The 19,826-nt window shown below is 41.4% G+C and overlaps 1 protein-coding gene across 20 annotated transcripts in view; it reads right to left on the bottom strand.

Moving 5' to 3' along the window:
* Positions 1-19,826, bottom strand: part of CADPS (calcium dependent secretion activator) — a 589,311-nt gene that overhangs the window by 176,041 nt on the left and 393,444 nt on the right. For all 20 annotated transcript variants that reach the window (XM_066244444.1, XM_066244445.1, XM_066244440.1 and 17 more), the window contains exon 9: positions 10,719-10,785. In XM_066244444.1, the coding sequence (XP_066100541.1) occupies positions 10,719-10,785 (67 nt within the window). The remainder of the gene's footprint in view (positions 1-10,718; positions 10,786-19,826) is intronic.

Below are 19,826 nucleotides of genomic sequence, written 5' to 3'. Positions count from 1 at the left end.
AACTGAGTCTAATTGTTTCTAAAATTTTGAGCATGTATAATCAAATAAGGAGGTATTTTTTTCTCACAAATTTACATATATTACTCCAAGCACAGAGCCGTGTTCTTTTAACCCATTACTGGCCATTTGGTACTGCTCCGCAGAGAGAGAATAAATAACTTACATTATTTCCATTTTATTTATATTTAAGTCTGAATGATGTTTTATTTTTTAAAAATGACCAGATTCCCTCTGTTACATTCGTCTAAGACTCACTCTTGACGCTTGTCTCAGTCACATAATACATTTATTCGTCCAACCCTAAAGGCCAGTCCGTGAAAATATTTTCTGACATTAAACCAGTCCGTGGCCCAAAAAAGGTTGGGGACCACTGCTATAGATAACTGATCCCCAGTGACATAATTGTAATTACAGACACAGTTGGAAAGGCTGGACTGTGATTTTTACCTATCTCTGGCAACATGAGATGATACCGTTTGCTAATGTGATGATTAGCCAAACAAATAGAGAGTTGCAGACACTCCCTTGAGATCAGAAAAAAATCACAGCAGAAAGGTGATACTGTATTTCAAGATCATGCATTTACTATTACTACAGCTCTGGACTCTTGATTTTTTCCTCTTGTTTCAGAAGCTTGCTTCTTGGAACACTGTACGCTACTGCCCTCTTCTGGTAATATTGTTGAAGTTGTTCCTGACAAAATCTGGACTGAAATAAACTTGAGCTGGTGATTAGGACCATTTTAATTTGGGATTTGGCAACTTTAGGAGATAAAGAAAGGGGAAGGAATGATTTCTCTTTCAATATTTCTATTTATTTCGAATTTTGGGGGAACCTCAGTTTTACTAGAGAGCTTAAGGGTGACAGAATAGCAGAGGTTTGGCAGCTTCTTGATTTTTTTTTAAAGCATCTACAAGACATAAATGAAAGCTATTTTTAATGAAATGCACGTGTATTTTTGTCATGGTAGGATTCTACTTAAACTGTGCTTTGAGAAAAATTAATGATGTAGTGAGCACTGTGAGATAACAACATAGAGAAGCCTGGACCACACGTTACAAGTCAGAGAGTCTGCCAGCCCAGCCTGAGAACAAGAGAAAACATAAAAGATCTAGCGATCTCAGATCACCAGCAGGCATCTGAAAATGCACTCTGGAGGGAAGGCAGGAAAGGACTACAATTTTCACATCTTTGGGATTTTCAGCTGCTATGCACTTTTTCATGGAATTATGGTATTGGCTGTTGGGACTTCTGAGGATACAACCTTCCAGCTGTTGTTTCAAAGGTGACTGAACCTCAGATACACAGGGAAACCCTTAGCTCATTTTCAACTACTTATTTACACTAAGAAATGGTTTGCGATAGTGTTTTGTAAAGAGTCCAGTGAGGCCACATTCCTTAGCGTGTGTGGATCTAGTGGGGGTAGCTCATAAATACTCAGCTTCTTTAAGTCAGACCAACTGAAACAATCTTGGGTCTGGGTGGAGCTCAGGAAACTCTAGTGTTCATAAGTGTCTCAAATGTTTCTTAATGCACACCAAAATTTAAGAACCACATCTTAACACATAGGAACTATCTTTGTTTGCCTGAGTTTCAATTACATTTAACACCTAGAGTCTAGTTATAAGATAAGAGGATCAGTTGTTTCTTATCTTTGACTCTCCCTCCCCTTCCTCCAAGCACCCATGGAGACTAACCTACTTGAACATACAACTGGCGAAATATATTTTGTCTGAATTCCCTTTTCTTGCTTTTACTAGACTTCTTTGAGAATGATTCAGCTGTCATTTCTACTGACATCTGGTCACTAGCCCTTGTCCAAAAGTCACATATGTACATTTTAAAAAGACTTCTTTCTGTTTTATGGCAGATTCATTCATTCATTCATTCATTCATTCATTCATTCATTCATTCATTCAGCAAATACTTATATAGTATGTTGGGTGTGTGCTGAGAATATGAAGATGTACAAAATTGGATATGGTTCCTGCTCTCATGTCCTGCAGGAAGGCAGACATCAATTCTGTTATCTCAGAAATGTGTAACTCTAGTGGTGACAAGTATTAAGAGAACTCTGTGGCACTATAAGAGCTTGGGGATTTGGTCTATTTGGGTGGTCAGGAAAGGTTTTCCTGAGGAACATTGATTAACTGAGCCAAGATCTGAGGGTGGATAAAATTTACATCAGGGGTCCCCAAACTACGGCCCGCGGGCCACATGCGGCCCCCTGAGGCCATTTATCTGGCCCTCGCAGCACTTCCGGAAGGGGCACCTCTTTCATTGGTGGTCAGTGAGAGGAGCATAGTTCCCATTGAAATACTGGTCAGTTTGTTGATTTTAATTTACTTGTTCTTTATTTTAAATATTGTATTTGTTCCTGTTTTGTTTTTTACTTTAAAATAAGATATGTGCAGTGTGCATAGGGATTTGTTCATAATTTTTTTTATAGTCCGGCCCTCCAACGGTCTGAGGGACAGTGAACTGGCCCCCTGTGTAAAAAGTTTGGGGACCCCTGATTTATATGGTGCGAAGCACACAGCTCCTGGGACCAAGGACCATTTTTACTGTGATGTGTTTGTGTACGAAGAATCACAGACTCTTGAGTGACACTGACACAAAGGCCACTTGGTGGAGTAGAGAAAGACTAAGTTTTGGAGCCATGCAGACCTGGATTTGATTCTTAGATTCGTTATTTTCTAAGTATGTGACCCCAGACAGTTCAGTTAACTTTGCTGGGACTCAGTTTAATTATTTTTAACTGGAGATGATAATATCTAGGACATTTTTTAACGTCTGCATGTAGAGCTTTTATTTTCCTCTTATAACTGAATCCTGAGTTTCCTTTGGGCATCAACCTCTTCTCTACTTTCAGCCCATACAGTCTATGTAGGGCGAATTGTGCCTTTAGCTGGAGGAAGGGTGGGTGGGTCATGTGGCTGAGGCCTGGCCAATCAGAATCACATCTCCTTGGCTGCAGTGATTGGTGCAGGGATCGGCACATGACCACTTCGGGCCAATGAGAGCTCAATAGGGACCTCTCCTAGAACTACTAGGAATGAAAAGCTTTGTTTCCTCTGGGGCTGCTAAACTGTTCTAAGCCTTGACCAGCCAGAGTTCATTACACAGAGAGAGCTTGCTATTACACAGAGAGAGATGCTAGAGAAAGAGACTGTCTTGTTGACTTTGTTTGAGCCTGAACCTAGCCATGCCAGAAGACTCTTTAATTAATATTTTAATTAACTAACTAGGTCAATTCTTTCTCTTCTAAAATGTAAGCTAATTGGGGTGGTTGTCATTTGCAACTGGAATATAAATATAAATGTTCATCAGGGCAATTGTGAAGTTGAGTGTGAAAAATACTCATTCAGAGTTAAATATCACTCAACTACTTTTATGCCTTACAATTTATTTTCATGGTTAACTTATTTTAATATTGTTTCCTGGTGACAGCTGCTGTATTTTCCGAGACATTTTACATTATTTGACAATATTTTATCTCATTTAGATTTAATAATTTTTCTGAAAGCTAGAACAATCAGATTTTTTTTCCTTTTAGCTATTACGTTATCTGTAGGGAATCAGAAATAGGATATGGATTTAGGGACCACATTGGTTGTATCTGATACAAGGCAAGTGAATTCTAGAAATTGTATTGTATATACACAAAATCTCTTTGATTTGAGTATCAATCCCATCTAAGTGCTTTACACCATGGAAGGCATTTGGAGTCAGAAGACTGGTGTTAGGTTTCATACTGGCTGCCGGGAAGCCATGGGCTGTGAGCAAGTCATTCAACCTCAGCCTGCTCTAATGTAAAAGGGGGATAAGACTTGTTCTCTCTGTAGAACAGAAAGGTTGTGAAGGCCAGTGGATGATCACTTTGTAAACTCTGAGAGACCACATGAATATAAGCAACAATTAACATTATTAGAAGAATCACAGAATATTATAGTTTGTACAGTGTTAAAAGGGGAAAATATCTCAGAAATACTTTGGCAGAAGACCAATCAGAAACTGATTTTAACTTGAAAAATTTTAGGCATAGAAGAAAAATATTTTATAATTAGATTTTTAAAATAGATTTTTAGGAGAGAGGAAGGAAAACACACACACACAAACACACACACACACACACACACACACAGATCTGTTGATTCACTTATTCATGCCATCATGCCATCAGTGGTTGAGTCTTGTATGTGCCCTGACCAGGGATCAAACCCACCTTCTTGGCATGTTGAGACCACACTCTAATCAACTGATCTACCTGGCCAGGGTCAAGAAAACATTCTAAAACAAAAAGATGATAGAGGTGAGATGGATGAGGAGTTGGCGGCTTCCACTCCTTCCTTTACACTTCAGGGTGAAGAGCACAAGGTGGAACTCTAATGAACTAGAACCTTTATCTTTCTTGGTTTGGTAACAGTCCTAACAATATGGTTGGCCCTTATTATATCCCCTGGGGTTTTGAATTAGTGTGCCCAGCAATTTCTTGATTTGTGGTGCTAAGGATTCATTTCTCTTTAATCCTTGGATTAGAGTCAATAGCCATGTTCTTAGGGCATATATTGGAATTTCAAGAAATAGGGATGAGGAGGCTTTGTCATGTCATCTGTGTATAATCATCAGTTTAGCTACTCTAGCTCCATGGAGAACATAAAATCTAAGAGGGTATGGTCTAAAGGGAATGGAAGCCTTTACTTTAAGAATGACAATGACTATTGAGGCAGTGTTTCTCCAAAGGTTGTATCTGGACAACCTTCATCAGTATCTGCTGGTGCATGTAGAACACACAGATACCTGGGCCTCATCCTAGACATACTGCATTTGAGTCTTCTGGATGTTGCTTTGGGATCTGCATTTTTTTTTTATAATTTTGAGAGAGAGACAGAGGGAAGAGAGAGATGAGAAGCATAAACTCATAGTTGCTTCACTTTAGTGGTTCATTGATTGCTTCTCATACGTGCTTTGACTGGGGGGGGGGGGTCAAGGCAAGCCAGTGACCCCTTGCTCAAGCCAGCTATCCTGGGATCCTGCTGAGGATCCCATGCTCAAACCAACAACCCCCACTCAAACCGGTTACCTCAGGGTTTTGAACCTAGGACCTCAGCATTCAGGTTGACACTGTATCCTCTGTACCACCACCAGTCAGGTGGGATCTGCATTTTTAACACCACCCAATGCCCCTTCATGGTAAACACTGGCTTACCCTGTAGGAACACTTAAGTCTCTGGACAGAAACAAGATGCAACTGCATCATGCCTTTCACAGTTGGTGGGGCAGACTCCAGCCATGTCCATAATAATTTTAGTCCTGGTCCTTAGAGATGGGATTGCTGCTTTGGTTCAACACTCTTGGAGGATGTCCTTTGCCCTTGGATAGTCAGAAGTCCATTTACAATCTACCTTTTGGCCCCCCAAGATGATAGCATTAAAAGGGAACTTTAGACCCTGGCTGGTTGGCTCAGCCGTAGAGCATTGGCCTGGCGTGCGGAAGTCCTGGGTTTGATTCCTGGCCAGGGCACACAGGAGAAGTGCCCATCTTCTTCTCCACCCTTCCCCCTCTCCTTCCTCTCTATCTCTCTCTTCCCCTCCCACAGCCAAGGCTCCACTGGAGCAAAGTTGGCCTGGGTGCTGAGGATGGCTCTATGGCCTCCGCGTCAGGCACTAGAATGGCTCCGATTGCAACAATGAAATGCCCCAAAGGGGCAGAGCATCGCCCCCTGGTGGGCATGATGTGTGGATCCTGGTCAGACGCATGCAGGAGTCTGTATCTGCCTCCCTGCTTCTCACTTCAGAAAAATACCCCCCAAAAGAGGGGAGAATTTACTTGGGGAGGCTTTTAATAGTGCTGCATTATAGACAAAAATATAGAGTCTATGTGGGTGGGTGTGTGTGAAAGAGAGAGAGAGAGAGAGAGAATGAGGGAGAGAGAATGGTGGGCAGGAGGGGAGATGATTTTGAGGAGACTGGTATTGGATGTGTATTTCTCTTAGGATTTTTAAACAAAACAAATCTCCTTGTGTTAAATCTAACAGAACGCATAATTATGTAGTAAATTATGTGCTGCAAATTCTCTCTAAAACACACTGCATGAGACCTAATATCTGGGTGCAAAGGAACAAACATTCAGTGAGTCACTTGGGCAGATATATTTCTTGTGTGGTAGTTTCACATTGTCCCCCAGAGCTCCCTCTGGGGCTGCCTGGGGACTTGAGGCAGGCTTTGTGGAATCTCTTTCTTTTCCCCCAAAATGACCAGAATTATTTACCTGGTTCTACTTGCATTTTGAATTTCAGTGAAAAGGGTTGGTGGCTAAAAAGAAACTGAAAAATCATTTATATGCCTGACTGAATTCAATATTGTGTGTGGCTATTGGGGTATGGTCATCACGGCATGACTGCCATTCTTCCCTTCAAGCATCCTGGGATATGTTACTTCCCCTGAACTAGGCCCAAATTGGTGCCTTTGGACTTATCTCTTGCAACTAGATTAATATTAGAATTGGGTTTTTTTTTTAAATAAATTAAGTGAGAGACAGGGAGGCAGACAGACAGGCTCCTGCATGTACCCCAACTGGGATCTACCTGGCAAGCCCTTTACCCAGCAATGTTCTGCCCATCTAGGGCTGCTGCTCTGTTGCTTGGCAACTGAGTTATTTTTAGTGCCTGAGGGGAGGCCATAGAGCCATCTTCAGCACCCAGGGCTAACTTGCTCAAAGCATTCAAGCCATGGCTACTGGAGAGGAAGAAAGAGAGAAAGAGAAAGAGAGAAGAGAGGTGGAGAAGCAGATGGTCTCTTCTCCTGTGTGCTCTGACTAGGAATCAAACCCATGACTTCCACATGCTGGGCCAATGCTCTACCACTGAGCCAACTGGCCAGGGCCAAAATTGTTTCCAAGGGGGTGAGCTTTTATTTAATCACTTTGATAAAGCATCTGTGATAACTTGATAGAGAAGAAAAAAGAGGGAAGAATCCAAAAATAATGCAGTATTTTTTTAAGTAGGCCACCAAAATTGCTTTTAGACATTGTTGTGATGAACAGGACAAGAAAAGAAACAGAATACCTGAGTTCTCATCCTGGCTCCTGCATTACCTTTGTGATAGTGGGCTGTCATGTCCCCTCTATAAGCCACTGGTTGTTAAGGGAAGAATCTCTCTGATTGAGGCTGAAACTGGAGTTTTAATTTGGGATATAGTTGTGACCAGTGCATCTCCATGGCCCTTCAAGGTTAACAAGAATACATGTGAGTGAAATGTCTCATAATCCTGAAATTCTTCTCTCATGCCCTTCCAGGAAAGACTCAGAGCTTCAGATGGGCTGTGCCCTTTTCTGATTTTCAAAAGTGAGCACAGAGCTTTCTTTTTAGCTCCTGTGTGACTGGCATCTTCTCTTGGTGAGAAGGCTCTGTGGGAAGGTCTTGAAACATCTGTGTTCTAGTTATGCAGCCTAAAACAATCTTTTCCACCTTTTCAGTTCAGTATGTGTTATACAGAAATGGCTTCATTGATAGTTTCAGCACATTTCCTTTTGGTTTTTTCCTGAAGATGCTCCCTCTACCCTAAAATCTCTCCCAAAATAAGAGGTCGGCTACTTCTCCAAGTACTTCATCATTTCTAAATCCATGTGTCAGTGGAGCAATAGTATGGGAAGTGAGACTCCGCAGCACAGTGAGAGGGCCTTTTGTCCCTCCGCGTCTGGCAGTTGACACTCTCCAGGCTCTCCTCTTCCCTTCCTTACCCTTCTTTCTCCCACCACATCTCCTGAATGCCGAGCCACACACTGCGCTAGGGGAAGTGTATGTGTGTATGGGTGGGGGGAGAGGGAGGACCCCAAGGTGAATCAGAAACAGGTCCAGCCCTGAAGCAGGGTGTAGAATATTGGGGGAGGCCAGGAAGATTCCCAGGTGAGTCCAGGAGAGTCTGCTGCACCAGCAAGAGCACTGAGGGGTGAGCCACCCATAACTCAGCACTGCTTCTTTGGGTGCAGCTTGTCTCTCCATTGACACTGTGCTCCCTTCAGATAGGGCACCACTGGTGCTGCCTGCCAGCATCTGTTTCTCTTTCTGGTAATAGCATCCTGATTTTGCACAGGAGAAAGTCCAGTGGGACTGCTAATCCAAGTGCCGCAGCCTGCCCCTGCTAAAAGTTGTGTGTGTGATCCTAGCTGGACCAACCCAATTCTCTCTCTCTCTCTCTCTCTCTCAAAGTTGGCTTTTGAGTGGAGACTGGAGGATAGAAAATGGTCAGAGCTGATTTTGTCTTATGATCACCTCATTACACTGGATTTCTGGAACTGGGTTCTGTTTGTAACAAAGACTGGTTCTTCAGGTTCTCCAGCAATCCCATGGACTACCATAAATGCCTTCCAAAGCAGTCCTTTAAAAAATCTTAATTAGCTTGAGTTTGTTTCTGTTGTTTGCATATAAAAAACTCTAACAGGTATGCATAAGAAATGAGAGGCTGGGCCTCCTAGTCCTTCTCTGTGACCTGCCAGTGTGCCCTACACAAAATGCTCAATAAATATTAGTTAGTTGGTAGTCTGAGGAAATGTATGTCAGGACAAAAATGTCTTTTATAGCTTGGCCATGGGTTATTTTTGGGGTTGGACATAATTGCAAAGTTTTCCTTTGGCTAATTTATTTCAAGTTTTTGTTGTACCCTATAGTAATTATGAAAGCAAAGATGACCACTTGCTTACACCCAGAGAGATGCATTTTGTCTTCGAGGCAGACACTTGAGCAGATCTGTAGGTCTAGTCTCAGAAGCTCAGAGCTGGTGGAACTTTCAAGGCCTCAGGAGCAGTTGCTTCAGGGTGAGGTGTCAGTATTGAAAGTGATCTAAATACTAGTTAGTGCTGACAGCCAACATAGTAACCTGATCAACACCTTCGTCACTAAACCACAAGGTGATACACTTTGTGATGTCTTTCAGAGCACATCATAAATCAACTTTTCTGCAAATTGAATTACAGTTTTCATGCTCTGGTGAAGCCTGCAAATTTAAAAAGAGGCAATGGCAAATTCCCCTGTAAACTGAAAAATCCTAATGCAAACAATGAACAACCCCCTGCCCACAGCCACACACACAAACACAATGGGAGGGATTTTTCAAAAAGATGCCTTACTATTTCTGGATATTTTTTTCTTAAAGAAACACTCAAGAGAGCAAAGAGGCCTGACCTGTGGTGGTGCAGTGGATAAAGCGTCAACCTGGAATGCTGAGGTCGCCGGTTCAAAACCCTGGGCTTGCCCGGTCAAAGCACATATGGGAGTTGAAGCTTCCTGCTCCTCCCCCCTTCTCTCTCTCTCTCTCTCTCTCTCTCTCTCTCTCTCTGTCTGTCTCTCTCTCTCTCCTCTAAAATGAATAAATACATAAAAATAATTTTAAAAAAAGAGAGCAAAGATACTATTTATATATTATTAATGTATTATTAATATCAACATTGGCATCTACATCGGTATGTGATACACAGATGTTCCATGCGACATGGTTAATAATAGTCCCAGTTGGGGAAGGCCAGAAGTCTATCAAAAAAGGACAATTCTAGTTGCTAAGAGACTAAATCTTAAAGTTCCCATTATAAGAAAAAAAATGAAAGAAAATTTACAGGTATCAGAGCCAGAACTATATGTGCAAACATGGAAAAATGTCTACAATAATTTTTTTTAATATAAAAAAACAATTTGCAGAACAACGTAAAGAGTTTATTTTTGTTTTTTAAAAAGAAGTCTATCTGGAAATAAATGTTCCCAATTGTAAACATAATTGTGAGAGGTATGTTAAGACATTGGAAGTCCAGGCTCTGGCTAGCTGGCTCAGTGGTAGAGCGTCAGCCTGGTGTATGGCTGTCCTAGGTTCAATTCCTGGTCAGGGCACACAGGAAAAGCACCCATCTGCTTCTCCACCCCTCTTCCTCTCGCTTCTCTCTCTTTCTCTTTTTCCCTCCTGCAGCCATGGCTCGATTGGAGCAAGTTAGCCCCACGCACTGAAGATGGCTCCATGGCCTCTACCTCAGGTGCTAAGAAGAGCTTGGTTCCTGAGCAATGGAGCAACGCCCCAGATGGGCAGAGCACTGCCCCCTAGAGGGCTTGCCAGGTGAATCCCGGTTGGGCACATGCAGGGGTCTGTCTCTCTGCCTCCCCTCCTCTCACTGAATTAAAAAAAAAAGACTTCGGAAGCCCAGGCATCAAGAAGAGTGGAGTGCTTCCCCACAGGTCATTAAATATTAAACATACTAAATAATAAACTAGATGTAAAAAGTCCAACTAAATTTGGAATTTTCTCATGCGCATCTTAGTGCCTTAGAAACAGCAGGCTCTTCTAAAACAATGTTGATGTCCCACTTCCCTAAACAGGCACATACTCGCTCTTTCCCTGGGGTCGGCCCTCTGTGACAGGTGGAAGTCTACTTCTCTTACTCATCTTATATAATTCTGTATTGTCGGCGTTAAAAAATAATGAGCATGCATTATTTTTTAATTTTAAAGTGCTATAAGAATAGGAAGAGGAGCACAAGGAACACTCTGGAATCGGGAAATGTTCTCTAGCCCTCTGAATGGCTGTTATGTGGATGTTAATACATAAGAATTCACTGAGCTAACTGCCTGAGCTTTGTGTGCTTCGGGGAAGTTTACCTCAGTTACAAACTATTCATTAGTCCTATCAAATCCATAAAACTGATGGCTCTCAATACTGATAATAGAGTTGAAGAGTTACCTGCACCAATACAAAAAACCTTTTCTTCCATCTCTTCCAGACATTCTTACCGATGGCCCATAAATACCTAAGAGAAAGGGGGAAAAGACCAGAGTTCATTAATGCTTGAATGAGTGCATTGTTTGATACAATTCTTGTGACGCTTGGTGCTCATAAGCGAGGATACACGGGCTCAGAGACAGAAAGGAGGTTTGGAGCTGTGTGGTTTAGGTTAAGAAACAGCAGGCAAGGTTCGCTTCCACTTAGAGAAAGAATGGTGGTCCATCATCAGACTTGACTTGGCTTGCTTGGCTGATTCCAGAAAGTGCCCTGGACAATGTTACATTGTGACTTAATTTGTATATGCGCTAAAAGTCTTCTGCATGGGGGAAACTCCTGAAAAGGTATAGTGCAAAGAGAAAAAAATGAGTGCTAAGTCTCACCACTACCAATTCTTTAACCTCTTGTCAAGTTTTACTCAGGAAAACCTTCCCTTGCTTCCTCTTGCTGTGGTTTTGCCAGAGGCAGGTAGGTGCATTACAAATGCAGGGAAGATGTTTCAAGTCAACATGCAGTCCTCCCTGCACCCCTCTCTTTTCCCCAAATGCTCTTCTGTTGATAGAAATTCAATTTTTATGCAGAAAATGAAATAAAAAGGAGGGTTAACAACAGAAGCACAGGTCAAAGCTGTCTGGAGATTTTAAGACCACTGTTACTAATTCATTCATGAATTATCCCTTGTGGGATAACTGGCCTAGTGGATTGTTGTGTGTTGAACTGGCACTGATCAAGGAAGTGAGGCTGGTGGTTTTCAGGCATAGTCAGACCAAAGAAGGCAAGATCTGGTCATACTTCTATACATTCAAATACTTGAGTTCCAAACCCGACTTTTCCTGCTAGCAAAACCAACTGGACAACTTCCAAATCTTCAGTTCACAGAGAATCAGACAGAATTTCCACTTTGTAACATAAAGAAGAACTCACCTAATCAAAATTTATACTGTTTGATAAATTTCAGGGGCTCTTGGGAGTGGTTGGTGGCCAAAATCCAGTTAGAACTTCAAGACCAAGGAGTTGTCCTGGGTCCCTCATTCTTCCTCTGTCCTCAGTTGCCAAGTGCAGATGCTTTTTACCTCCTGCAAACTTCTTCCCTCTGCTCAGTCTCTCCACATCAAACCTCCACAGTTTCTGTCCCAGCCCACAAGTCTGCTTCCCTGGACAGCTCTAGGGAAGCCTCTTAATGAAATTCAGGGACACCAGAATGGTTTCCATCCTCCTGGTCATGAGACAGAGCCATCATATACCAATGCCAGCATGCCTTACCCTGCTGAAACTCCTTCACTGCCTCTCCCCTGTTTACATGAGGGAGAGTCTCAAACTTTGGCCACTCCTACTCTACTTTCATGATTTATCTCATATTTGTCCACCTATTTATTCTATGATTTACTTGAAAATTTTCTTTAAATAGACTTCTTTAACATGAATATTTAACATGAATAAATTTATTATATTGTAACATTGATACTCTAATGGTATATTGTGCAGCACATGTTAAAATACATAAGTAACTATTTCACTAATACATGCTTGTCTGTGTATCAGGACTGATCTGTGTACCATTAGTGGCGTGAATACACTCGGGGAAAGCTCAGCCTATAAAGGCAAAACCCAGCACTTTGACCTGACCTAGAAACCTCTTCATTTTCTGGCCTGGTTAACTCTCTAGACTCAGCTTCTGCACATCATATTCTCTATAATCCCCGACCACATCGTAGTTTCATACCTCTGTAACTTTGCACATTATTATGTTACCTGGAACACCTTCTCCCCAGTTCTAATGTTAGAACTCATATTCTTTATAATTTTAATCTTCAACTTGATGTTATCGCCTACTGGGCTGGCAGCAATAATTTATTTGCTTTAATATTGATCACACCTATTGGACTCTGAGCTCTTTGAGAGAAGGAACCTAGTTTCTTCTATCTAAATTTCTAGCATGGAAACATCTTCTTTTTAACATTCTAGTACAGTTCTTTGTACAGCTGACCCTTGAACTACGCGGAACCACTAATACACAGATTTTTTTCAGTAAATATAGTCAGCCTGCCATATCCATGGATTTTATATCCTCAGATTCAGCCAACAGCAGATCAAAAACAGAAATGTCACATTTCCAACCACAGTTTTCCAACCTCAGATTCCCGCAGATTTCAACCCTGGTTGAATCCGTGTATGTGAAGGGCTAACTGTTGAGTCAAAAGTCATATATAAATTTTCAAGTGTGCAGGGGCTTGGTGTCTCGCACTGTGGCATTGCTGAAGGGTTAACTGTATATAGCAGGTGGTCAAAAATATTTTCTTTATTTTGTTTCTAAATGCTGTGTTTCTTGGGAAAACAAAGCAATCTTTATAATATATTTTGATGAGATTTTAAAACATTATACAAAGACATGCAATGCATTGCCAAATTTTCTGAGTTCTCCTTCCAAATATAACCCATCTATGTCTATTCCCACTGCTACTCCCCAAACTACCATCATGTCTACCTGGCCATGTAAACAGGCTCCTCACTGGTCTCCCTGCTTCCGTTCTTGTCCCAAACTCCATTCTCTACACAGCAGACAGATTGTGATCTTTTTTATTATTTTTTTATTTTTCCATTGATTGAGAGAGAGAGAGAGAGAGAGAGAGAGATGGGGAAGCATCAACTTGTTGTTTCACTTAGTTGTGTAGTTGTGTATTCATTGATTGCTATTTGTACATACCCTAACTGGGAGCCAAACCCAGGACCTCTGGCATGCTGGGTCGACACTTGATTCACTGAGCTGCCAAGCCAGAGCCCAGACCGGGATCTTTTAGATGAATAAATCATAACATTAACACACTCAATCTAAACAAGAATGAAAAACTAGGGAAGGGTTTTAGGCAGAGGAGTGACATGATTTTATTTCTATTTAAGATGATCCCAGTGGCTGCTGGTTGTGAAGGTACTGGAGGAAGGGGCAAGAGAGAAGCAAGGAGACAGTGAAGAGTGGGTTACAAGGTGCAGACAAGATGAGAGAGAAAGAGAGAGAGGATGGGGCTGGAGCACAGGCAGTGGTGGGATTCAGTCAGTTTGCACCAGTTCGGCAGAACCGATACCTAATTTTTTGTTTGGCAAACCAGTTGTTAAAATGGCACTTGTCATCAGGGTTCTCTCTAAGGTGGGTGCCTGGACAGCCACCCAGTATGGAAATCACAAATTTATATTCCTTACTATTTTTTTTGTGTGTGACAGAGACAGGGAGAGACAGAGAGAAGAACAGTTAGGGACAGATAGACAGGAAGGGAGAGAGATGAGAAGCATCATTTCTTTGTTGCGGCACCTTAGTTGTTCATTTATTGCTTTCTCATATGTGCTGTGACTGGGGGGCTATAGCAGACCGAGTGACCCCTTGCTCAAGCCCGTGACCTTGGGCTCAAGCTGGTGAGCCTTGCTCAAACCAGATGAGCCCACACTCAAACTGGCAACCTTGGGATTTCAAACCTGGGTCCTCTGTGTCCCAGTCCTATGCTCTATCCACTGTGCCACCACCTGGTCAGGCTACTTACTCTTTTTTTTTAATGTTCATTTGTGCAACAGCATATTCTAAGCACCTGTAGTAATGTTCATTAAATCTATAGGTGAAAAATATTGCAAGTGAGGACACCAATCAAGAAGCAATATGAGTGACATCAGAGAAATGGCGCTGTGAGGGGTGTTCCCGATACCTCTCCCTGAAATTTCAACAAATCCAACAACTGGAGACAGAAAAACAATCCCAGGAGCATCTGAAATATATATACATGAAACAAAGGTACGATTAGGCGAAAAGGTGGCTAAATATACAGTGTGTCCATAAAGTCATGGTGCACTATTGACCAGTCACAGGAGAGCAACAGAAGACGATAGAAATGTGAAATCTGCACCAAATAAAAGAAAAACTCTCCCAGTTTCATACCTGTTCAGTGCAGTTTGATGTGGGCTCATGCACAGATTTTTTAGGGCTCCCTAGGTAGCTATCCCGTATAGCCTCTACAGACTCGTCACTGACTGATGGCCTACCAGAATGGGGTTTCTCCACCAAACTGCTGGTTTCCTTCAACTGTTTATCCCACCCAGTAATGTTATTCCTATGTGGTGGTACTTCATTATAAACGCGCCGATATTCATGTTGCACTTTGGTCATGAATTCAAATTTAGTGAGCCACAGAACACATTGAACTTTCCTCTGTACCGTCCACATCTCGACTGGCATGGCCGTGGGCTGCTCTGCTGTATACACGGTGTTACGTCAACACCTGCACATGTGCACATGCTGCCACATCATCCTACAGAAACTGGGAGGGTTTTCCTTTTATTTGGTGCTGATTTCACATTTCTATTGTCTTTTGTTGCTTTCCTCTGGTCAAAAGTGCACCATGATTTTATGGACACACTGTATAATCCACTCTGAAGGAAATAAGATGGGGAAATGAGTATTCCGCTTTCCTCACTGACCTGAGAAAGGGTTGCTCTCACTTGGAACTGAGAGGAAGGGAGGTCTAGGGTTGAGGGAAGAGGCTGGCTAGGGCAGAGACATTCAAGCCAAGGAGAGAGTGTGCCCATGGCTCAGCTTGAGACCGCCAACGCAGAGCTAATGCCAGCAGCAAACCCTGGCAGAGGAGAGTGGGCAGTTGCCTACAGAGACTGATACCACAGCAGCTTTGTGCTTTGTTTGTTCCCAGTCTCCCGGTTGGTGAGCGCAGGTAGTGTGTGAGTGGTTCCACCTGGTGCTTCGGGCGTGGGTGCCCATGTTCCCTGATGGAGGGGCCGGGTCGGAGACTGTCAGCAGTGGCCTTCTGCATGAGCTGTGATCAGTTTCTGCATAATCCCCACTCCCTGAACAATGGCACGGAGGAAGTGCATGGGGGCCAGGTTCCCTATGCCCAGACCTGTCTGGGTGGGGCACCTCTGCCAGCCATACAGGCTAACAAAGCACATTCCCACAGAAGAGAGCTGAGGAAGCGCTGGGGGGAAGGGTGTGCAGGCAGCTTGCAGGCAGCCTCTAGAGAGCAGACCCGTGGAATGCTAAAAGGAGCCTAACTCACAGTCTGCTCACTGCCCGGCTGGCTTACACTGGCGGCTCTGGCTGACAAAGCCTTCTTTCCCAGAGCTTCAATTTAAGTGGACCAGAGGAGGGACTTGGTAGTTCTTAGGGCCTCTTGCTCTGAAGACAGTGGCTGGGGCAACTTCCCACCAGCCGTTACAGGTTAAAACACACATTCCCATGGAACACACCTCAGAGAACACTGTGCAAGTTGGGCTGGCTGGGTTGTAGGCTTCCCAATAAGGGAGAAGCCTGTGGAGAGCAGACCCGTGGAGCGCTGAGGCAAATTTAACTAGACATACCCGGGGAACCTTAGAAAGGAGCCTGACCAGAGTCAGCTCACTCCCCTGCCTGCCTAAGCTGGTGACTCTGATTGGCAGAGCTTTCATACCCAGGGCTGTGCTTTGAACGGACCTGGAAGAGGAACTTGGCAGCTTTTAAGACCTCTTGCTCTGCAGGCAGTGACTAGGGCATTTTCCTGCCAGCCGATACAGGTTACAAAGTGCCAAAAGGCTGGGGAGAGTGGACCTCTGGAGCACTGAGGCATACTAGACATGCCCAGAGGCTCATAGAAAGACACCTGAAAAGCAATCGGCTCCCAACCCTGCCTGATTATGCTGTCGGCTCTGGCTGGCAAAGCCTTACCCAGACCCTGCTTTGAGTGAAGCTGTGGGGGGATTTGACAGCTATTAGAGCCTCTTGCTCTCCAGGCAGTGGCTGGGGCAACTTTACAGCTGGGTCCCCAGGCTGCTAGTTCAGGAAAGAGAGATTTGGGGAGAGGCTCCAGAAAAATGAACTCTCCCATTGTCGAAGCCTGCAAACACTAACAAGCCCTGCTTACCAACAGGACTGAGGTCTAGTTTATGTCATCACCATAGCAACACATCAACTGCAAATCTCAGCCTAAGAGTGCCACAGGGGCAGAACCTGTGGTACAGAACTACCAGCCAAAAAGAGAGAGAAGATAAAAAAGGAAGAAGATAACCTCTCAAAAACAGGAAAAATCCACAATCTTTATAACTTTTCCGTTATTTTTCTTGTATTTTTAATCTTTTTTTTCTTCTGCCTTGGTCATTTTATTCTCTTTCTGTTTTATTCTTTTCTTTTCATTTTGAACTTTATTACCCATAGGTGTTACGTTTTCCATTCTTTTTTTTCTATGAGTGTTATTTTCAAAACCTTAACTCTCTCTTTTTTTGTTTCTTCTTACCCACAAATTATTTTATTCTGGATTCAATTTTTTTTTTGTGGAATTTTATGTGCTTTTTACTTTGCTTTTTATCTTTTTAGCATTTCTTTCAACTCTGGCTCTCCATTCTATGTAGTTTTGTTCCACTTAATACAATAGAATTTTCATTTTTCACTGTATGTTTTTTCTTTTTTCCCTTCTTTTTTCTTTCACTATTTCTCTCACTTGATTGTCATTTACAAACAAATTATTTTATTTTTGATCCAAATTTTTCCTTGTGGCATTTTGTGGGTTCTTACCTCGTTTTTTGCCTCTTTGTCACTTCCCCCCAACTCAGGCCCTCCGGTCTATGAAGTTTTTGCTCTACTTAGCACAATAGAATTTTCATTTTTTCACTGCATTTTCTCAAAATATTAAATTTTTTTATCAACTCTTATTAGTATTATTAACTCTCAAATGCCATTAAGGAAAAAGAAATCGAATATCATGGATACAAAAGACAGAGATGTAGCTCAGATAGATGAGGAAAAATCTATAGAAAAAAATTTCAATAGCTTGAAAACCTTGTAGTTAAATGACAGAGAATTTAAAATTGAAGTCTTAAATGTACTCATGGATATACAAGAAAGCACAGAAAGGCAATTTAGGGAGCTCAAAAAACAATTCAATGAACAGAAAAAATATATCACCAAGAAAATTGAAACTATGAAAACGAATCAAACAGAGATGAAAAACTCAATTTATGAACTGAAAAATGAGGTAAAAAGCTTAGCCAGTAGAGGAGAGAATTGGTGACATAGAAGACAGGCAACTAGAAGCACTACAGAGAGAAGAGGAGAGAGTCTCTCAAATTTAAAAAAGTGAGAAAGCCCTACAGGAATTTTTCCGACTCCATCAGAAAGAGCAACATAAGAATAATGAGTATATCAGAAGGAGAAGAAAGAGAAAATGGAATGGAGAACATATTCAAACAAATAATAGATGAGAAATTCCCAAGCCTATGGAAAGAACTAAAGCCTCAAATCCAAGAAGCAAACAGAACACCAAGTTATCTTAACCCTAACAACCCACTCCAAAGCACATCATAATGAAATTGGCACAAACCAATGACAAAGAAAAAATTCACAAGGCAGCCAAGAAAAAGAAGAATACAACATATAAAGGAAGGCCCATTAGATTATCATCAGATTTCTAAACAGAAACTCTACAAGCTAGAAGAGAGTGGACCCCAATATTTAAAGTTCTGAAAGAGAAGAACTTCCAGCCAAGAATATTAAACCCATCAAAACTATCCTTAAAATATGAAGGCAAAATAAAAACATTCACAGATACAGAAAACATGAGGAAATTTATCACCAGAAAACCCCCACGTAAGGAAATACAAAAAGGGGTTTTCTGACTAGATACAAAGAACAAGACAAAACTACAAGTAAAAAGCTCCATCAAGATTGCAATTATAAACAAGCTTAATCTGTGACTACGAAAACAAAAAAGGGGAGTGGACAAAGATTAACAGTAGCAAAGGAAGATGGAGTGCAGAAGCACTCATGAGATAATGTACTAGAATGAATATGATATGTATCCTTTCCATTACTTAATTGTAACCACTCCTAAAGAAACCACCACAGAAGCACATAGCTTGAAAAAAGAAGTAACAGAGGAAAGAAGTATGGATTACAACCAAACAAAAACAAATGATAGAAAAACAAAAGAGAAGATCAAACAAGATACAAAACTAACAGAAAGCAATATATAAAATGGCAATAGGAAACCCTCTAGTGTCAATAATTACACTAAACATAAATGGATTGAACTCACCAATAAAAAGACACAGAGTAGCAGAATGCATTAAAAATAAAATCCAACTGTATGCTACCTACAAGAAATACATCTAAGCTACAAGAACAAAAAGAAATTCAAAGTGAAAGGTTGTAAAACAATGCTCCAAGCAAATAACATTAAAAAAGCAGGTGTAGCCATACTCATATCTAACAATGCTGACTACAAGAAAGCAATGGTAATCAGAGACAAAAACAGTCATTTCATAATGATAAAGGAGACATTGAATCAAGAAGACATAACACTTCTTAATATATATGCACCAAACCAAGGAGCACCAAAATATATAAGACAGCTACTGACTGACCTAAAAACAAAAACCGACAAAAATACAATTATACTTGGAGACCTCAATACACCGCTGATGGCTCTAAATTGTTCATCCAAACAGAAAATCAATAAAGAAATATTGGCCTTAAACGAAACACTAGAGCACCTGGATATGATAGACATCTACAGGACACTTCATCCCAAAGTGTCAGAGTATTCATTTTTCTCTAGTGCACATGGAACATTCTCAAGAATTGAGCATATGTTGGGCCACAAAAATAACATCAACAAAGTCAGAAAGACTGAAATTATACCAAGTATATTCTCTGATATTAAAGCCTTAAAACTAGAATTCAACTGCAAAAAAGAAGCAAACAAACCCACAAAAATGTAAAAACCAAACAACATACTTTTAAAAAATGAGTGGGTCAAAGAAAAAATAAAAGCAGAGATCAAAAGATACATACAGACAAATGAAAATAACAATACAACATATCAGAATCTCTGGGATGCAGCAAAAGCTGAAATAAGAGGGAAGTTCATATCACTACAGGTCTATAAGAACAAACAAGAGAGAGCTCAGGTAAACCACTTAACTTTATATCTTAAGGAACTAGAAAAAGAAGAACAAAGGCAACCCAAAACCAGTAGAAGAAAGGAAATAATAAAAATCAGAGCAGAAATAAATGAAACAGAGAACAGAAAAATTATAGAAAAAATTAAT

The sequence above is a fragment of the Saccopteryx bilineata genome, chromosome 10 (assembly GCF_036850765.1).
Source record: "Saccopteryx bilineata isolate mSacBil1 chromosome 10, mSacBil1_pri_phased_curated, whole genome shotgun sequence".
Lineage (NCBI taxonomy): Eukaryota > Metazoa > Chordata > Mammalia > Chiroptera > Emballonuridae > Saccopteryx > Saccopteryx bilineata.
This window is presented reverse-complemented; position numbering and strand designations above follow the sequence as displayed.